Consider the following 6,612-nt stretch of genomic DNA (forward strand, 5'->3'; position numbering starts at 1 on the left):
TCTTCATGGTCAAGCAAGAAGGAAAAAAAGGAATGCCTTACAAGTGAGTAGCACTTTATTGTTTCCATGATACATTCTTTATAAACATATTACTGTCACTGATCGTTTATTACATGCCAGGATACAGCTTTACATATGAACATAGAACTTAATCTTTGCCACAATCTTATAAAATAATAACTATTATAAATCCCATTTTACTAATAGAAAAACAGGTTTATAGAGGTTAAATAATTTTCCCAAAGTCGTATAGTCAATAAGTTACTGAACCTGGATCTTTTGCCTGATCTTAAAGTCCACATACCAACTTCACTTGGTAAGAAATATTTTCCCTTCCCTTTCCTCCCCTCCCCTCTTCTCTCCTTTCCTTTCTGAGACAGGGTCTCATTCTGTTGCCAAGGTTGGAATACAGTGATATGATCATAACTCACTGCAGCCTTGAACTCCTGGGCTCAAGCAATTCTGCCTCAGCCTCCCAAGTAGCTGGGACTACAGTGTAGGCCACCACTTCTGGCTATTTTTTTTTTTTTTAAGAGACAGGGTCTTGTTATGTTGTCCAGGCTGATCTTAAACTTTTGACCTCAAGCAATCATCCTCCCTCAGACTCCCAAAATGCTGGGATTACAGGTGTGAACCACTGTACCTCTTAAAAAGTGAACAAGCAACTCTTTTCTTTTTCTCCAGATAGCTGTATCCATTTTTTCTTCTCTTCTTTCTCTTCTCAAAAAAGGCCAACATTACCACAAATGCTTCATTTCCTTCTGCTACATGTGCTCTAAATTCTTTGTACTGTTTTGATGCACAACCCCAAGAGGTGTGATTCACAGGTATTTTCAGTGGGTGGTACTTCCTGAAGCAAGACCTCAGAACACAACATGAACAATGTCCCCTGGGGTTGTGTGACTCCCAGCTCTCTGTATTTCTTCCCCTCTTACCTTAGTAAGAACTGTCTCCTTCAGCAGTTCTTAGTAAGCAGGAGAAACACTCCTAGAGTGTTTCCATCAGCATACAAACATGTCTACTATCTGTCCTAACAGCAAACAAACAAAAAGTCCAAGAAACAACCACCACCACCAATCGGCCTTGACTTTACATTCTTTTCTCCCTATATTTTTCAATAGCAATCAATATTTATCATTTTGAAACAGTGTCCTCTCTTGAGTCACAGGACAGCCAGTAAGTTGAGAGACAAGGTGTTAGGGCCAGGAAAGCAACTATGATTTGGGGAATCAGCAAACCGAGAGGATGGCAGACTAATGCCCTAAAGAACGATCTTAAGTTAGTGTGTACATTTGGCTCCTTTTTATGTCAAGGGGAGGAGAGGGTGGTTGCAAGAGGTAAGTGAGGATGGCAGACATCTAGGTGTCAGTGAGGGCCTGAGGAGGTTATCAAACTTGTTTGCTCTTGGTCAGTTAACTTTGGAGGAGTAGGTCATGTGAGGATGTTGCTATAAAGGGTTTACACATCACTGTTACTTGTGTGTATATTTTTCTTATCTTCCCAGCTTTGGGAAAGAGATAGTTATCATCTTTCTTCTAGAGTTGAACTATAAGTTAAATTCTTCTTACAATTAGTTGGCCTATATACAGAGATAAGCAGAAGCTTTTAACCTAAAGGATATTACAAAGGGGTCAGAAACAAAAAGGAGCTAGTTAACCTAAGCCTCTCTCTCACTGTTACATAATTCTTTCCTTGTTTTCCTTCCATTCTTCTAGCCATTTCTTTTCTCTTTCTTTTAGTGGTTACTTTTCCTCTCTCAATTTTCTAAATATAAAATTTCTTCAGGACTTTACATGAGGTGCTTATCCTTCTCTTCCTACACCTAGTCTTGTGGTTTAAAATATCATCTCAACTCCCAAATTTATATCTTCACCTCAGGCCTTGTCTCTGGGTCCTATTCCTACACTCGGTTTTCTCCTTGACAATTCTGCTGGAAAGTTGTTCAAGACTGTCAAACTTAACACCTGCCAAACCAAGCTCTTGTTTTCTTGAGCTTTCCAGTGGATACATCTCAGGAGATGTATCCTTTCCATATCGTTGCTTAGTCCAGAAACCTAAAAATTATTCGTGATTCTTACCTTTCCCTATCCCTAAATTCAATCCAGTACTAAGTCCTGTCATCTTTTCTCTAAAACACAGATCAAATCAGTTTACTTCACTTGTTCAACAAAGCCTCTACACCTTCTCCCACTGGGCACACAAGAGTCACCAGCTGCTCCTACTTCTATTTTTGCTCTCCTCCCATGTATTTTTCATACAGCATCTAGACTTTCACAAAACGTAAATTGGGTTACATGTGACGTCTAACCCTGGTCTAAGAGGTCCTATATGGTCTGCTCACACCTACCTCTCCAACTTTGTCACAAACACCGTGCTTTATGTGTAAGGCTCTTGTTCAGTTTATTAGACAGATTAGACTTTCCTACTTGTGAGCTTTATAAGCCTTTACTAACCGTAATCTGGCTGCTTATACATCAGCTGCCCTTCAGGATTCTTCTTATCAAGGTTACCATCATCCTCTAAATGCGAGGCTGACATACGTAGCACTCTTCTTTCTGTTCATACAGCAAATTTCCAGTTTCTCATGAGACCTTGAGTTCCCTGAAGTCAGAAACTGTATCTACAACGCATTTTCATATCTCAAGAGGCTAGCATAGTGATTGCTTCTAGTAGGTGTTTAATAAATACTTGAACATGAATGAAGGTGCAAGTTCAGACCTCTTGGGAAAGATTGTGGCAGTAATAAGCCATACCCCCTCACTAGTGGAGTGGACAGAATCTAGAAGGAGTAATAAGAGACAGGTTCAAAGCTTGACACTGACAATAACATTCTTCTGACCTATAGCTTCCTCATCTTGTCTCTCTGTATCACCAAAGTTTTGATATCTCTAATTCTTATATTAAGATTAAGAACATAGGCTCGGTGCCTGTAGCTCAGCAGCTAGGGTGCCAGCCACATACACTGGAGCTGGTGGGTTCAAATCCAGCCTGGGCCTGCCAAACAATAATGATAACTACAACCAAAAAATAGCTGGGCATTGTGGCGGGCGCCTGTAGTCCCAGCTACTTGGGAGGCTGAGGCAGGAGAATCGCTTGAGCCCAAGAGTTTGAGGCTGCTGTGAGCTGTGATGCCACTAGCACTCTACCGAAGTGAGACTCTGTCTCAAAAAAAAAAAAGATTAAGAACTTATATATTATTTTAAAAAATAATTTTTTTTGTTCTTAAGTAATTTATTTTTAAATTATAAGATTTACAATGTCTTGATTATGCAAAATAGCATAATGGAAATTAAACCAAATCAAGAAACTAAAAGAGAAAGAAAGCTTACTGTTCTTGAATATCCATACTTAAATCCATCTTTGTAAGTATCTGATGTCCCAATCGTGTCTTACATAGAAAATATAATAGTTTCAAATGTTTCACTTGCAGGTTTAATTTCTCATTTTTACTTTTTATGAAATGTAATGTAATTTATTTCAAATCCTATTATACCCCACTGTAATAGCAGCAAATCTCACATGTATAATCAAATGTGCAACTGAGGCACAGCTTTTTGCTTTTAGCTGAGACAGAAATCACACACTGCATTCAGTACAGTAGAGTATGTTACATTAACCAGAGTGTAGAGTTTAGTACACTTATTGCAGGGTTGGTATTTCTTTCCTTCTGATCTAAACCAGCTGAGCTCCTGAGCAGACATTTTACTGCTGTGGATAGTAGGACTGCTGTGGGGGCTGAGGGAAAGGATATGAAGGCTGCTGGGGTCCTGGGTACGGAGCCTGTCCAGGGCTCCGGTGTATACGGCATGTTATATTGGCCATAGGCGTAAGGATTATAGCCCATGGGCATGGGCATTTGGCAATATCCAGGATATCCTGGATAGGTGGGATAGGGTGGTCCCTGGGCCTGTGGAAGGGGAGCTGAGCCCGGGGTCTGTGATGGAGCCAGTGCAGAGGTCCCAGCCCCAGCTGGAGCGGAAGCAGCAGCAGAAGGAGCTCGATTTGCTGGAAGCACAGGAGGTGGAGGCCGGGCTGGGGGCTGGGGCTTAGTAGGCGGCATGGTTCTTGGCGCCGGAGTTGGAGGAGTCCGTGCATGTCCTCCTGCTGGAGAGGACTGATAGGCAGGTATAGGAATTGAAGGAGCACTAGGTTCTCTGGCAATGCTTTGTTGCAAGTCCTTTAAAAGTTCGTCTCTTTCTGTCTTCCGTGCAAACACTATATCACTGCATTTGTTCTGGAACCTGACCAGGCTGGTTCAGTCAATTCATTGTAAAACTTTGTGCCCGCCTTCAAATTAGCTACAAGTTCAACAAAGTTGTCATATGCAGTAGCTAAATTCTTCAAAACTTCTTAAGTTAGCTTCATTGTTAGATTGTTTCATTTTCGAAAATTCCTGGTGTGAAACCTGAATACTTTTAAGAAGTCCCTCCTGTTTCTTTAGAGACTCTTGGACTTTAGCTGTAAGACCTCCATAGACTCGATTCAGTTCAGTAACAGAAAGAGCTTCTTCATTTATTACACCATCTTGAGCCAGAGCTGTCAAAAACTTGCTTGTCATGTCAAAATTCACTGATTTCAGGTCATTCTCTAGACCTTCTCTTTCCTTCTTTACTTCATCAAGATTGGTCAACAATGATTTTAAGACATTTACAACCTCACTGCCCTGCATGGTCTTTGCTGGGTTAGCAGAAGGAATGGCAGCATTCAGCTCAGGCTCTGGCTTACACAGAAGTGCAATGGTGTCATGATGAGACTGATAACGTTCTTTCACTTGTCCATCTGCTTGCACAGCTTTATCTAAAACTGCTCTGAAGTTGGTTCCCTCTGCTCTTAAAGGCTTATAGAGGTCAATGGATGGTGTCCTTTGCCATCGTTCCTTGAATTTTGCTCTTAAATCATTGTCAGTTGCTTCTTCTTCATCCAACAATCTTAATGACTCATCTAGGATTTCTCTATTTCGCTGCAATAGTTCAGGTAGTTCTTTGATCAACTGATCAACAGTCTGGATGCCTCCCTGTTCAATCACAGAGGTGGACTTAGTCAATATGGACTGAGGTACAGTATCTCCAGACACATCTTCAATTGCTGCTGGGAGATAAAGAGAAGCTAATACCCCATTTGCCAGAGTAGTGGCTTCTCTCATTTGAGCAATTGATCTGTTAACCAAATCTGCTTTCCTCTGATTATAGGCAGCCAAAGATTGCTGCACTGACACAGGAACCATCTTCTCAAATAGATCAGTAAATTTCTGACTGATGGGAACATTGACTGGGGTGGATTTCACAAGTGAGGCTTTGCCAATAGGTTCTAGATCTTTAAGGTCTGGAACTCGATCATGATATATGAAGTCATTATCTTTCTTTGCTGCAGTAAGGGCACGGTTGATTTTGTCAGAAAAATCCTTCACATTGACATATTCATCATAGCAAGATGCCACTGTTTTAATCAATTCTGCTGCATGCTGTAACCTTGCAATCTCTTCTCCAAATTTCTTCTGCTGCTTTGCCAGGATAGACTGATGGTACTCAGCATTGGCCTGCATGATACAGTGCTTTGCAGCCAAGACAGGGAACACCTCCTTGGGGAGAGTGTCTTTGTACTGACATTGTTTGAAAGCATCACCAAAATAATCTGCAGCCTGATTAGCCAATTTAGCTATAATGGCATCTTTCATTTTATCTCTTGTAGCTTTAAAAAAAAATACTTCCTGGGCCTGTGCCAGCATAATAAGACTGAGGGTCCCAACGGTATCAGGAGATATGTCCACAGTCGGCTCTCTATTTACAACATATAAAACCGTCTCTTTAATATGTAAAAAGGCACCACTAGCAAACTGGTAATGCTCAGCAGCGATTTTCAATCCTTCATCATTATCCAGGTTCTGCTCTGCTGCAATCTGGCTAGCTAAGGCTGCACAATTGAACAACACACAGCTCTTTTCATATCCTAAACTTGCAAGAGCCAATTTTACAGATCCTCCAAAAAGCGAACCTTTATCAAAAGCATCCTTCCACGTAAATGTTAAGCAGATCTGATTTTCAGAAAATGGAAATTTGGGTTCAATGGAACAAATCTGATCATAGTATCTCAGGAGTGTCTCGAGCGCGCTCTCGTGTTTGTCCAGCGGGCGACCGACCGCGGCGCGGCGCAGCTTGTTCAGCTCCTCTGCCGCGCGGCTGTACTGGGCCTGCTCTTCCCCGCCGCTCGGGTACGTCTGCTGGATGAACTTCACTAGCGGCTTGGCCAGGTCCACCTCCGAGGTTTTCTTCAGCTGCACCGAGATAAATGTCGCCATGATGAGCGCCTCGGCCGCCGTTCGGGTCAAACAGCATTATTTTAAAAAATAATTTTATAGAGACAGGGCCTTGCTATGTTGCCCAGGCTCTTGAACTCCTGACCTCAAGCAATCCTCCTCTAGCCTGAGTGTCTCAAAGTACTGGGAATACAAGTAAGAGTAAGAATTTGTATTGCTGCAGTTGCATTTCCTAGTTCTCTAGCGCCAAATTCCCTCTTTGGGTTGCAAAATTTATTAAATGAGATTTAATTTAAAGTTTTTGTCTTTCTTTTTTTTTTTTAAGACAGAGCCTTTTGCATGGGCTAAAGTGCTCTGAA

General features: G+C 41.6%; 1 protein-coding gene across 1 annotated transcript; it reads right to left on the bottom strand.

Annotated features, from left to right (window-relative positions):
* Positions 1–3,210: 3,210 nt before the first annotated feature.
* Positions 3,211–6,329, bottom strand: LOC128589867 (programmed cell death 6-interacting protein-like). The gene is given in 4 exon segments (XM_053596682.1): positions 3,211–3,799; positions 3,801–4,252; positions 4,255–4,351; positions 4,353–6,329. Coding segments are annotated over 4 exon segments (2,589 nt in total). The 5' UTR covers positions 6,296–6,329; the 3' UTR covers positions 3,211–3,702.
* Positions 6,330–6,612: the final 283 nt, after the last annotated feature.

The sequence above is a fragment of the Nycticebus coucang genome, chromosome 7 (genome assembly GCF_027406575.1).
Source record: "Nycticebus coucang isolate mNycCou1 chromosome 7, mNycCou1.pri, whole genome shotgun sequence".
NCBI lineage: Eukaryota > Metazoa > Chordata > Mammalia > Primates > Lorisidae > Nycticebus > Nycticebus coucang.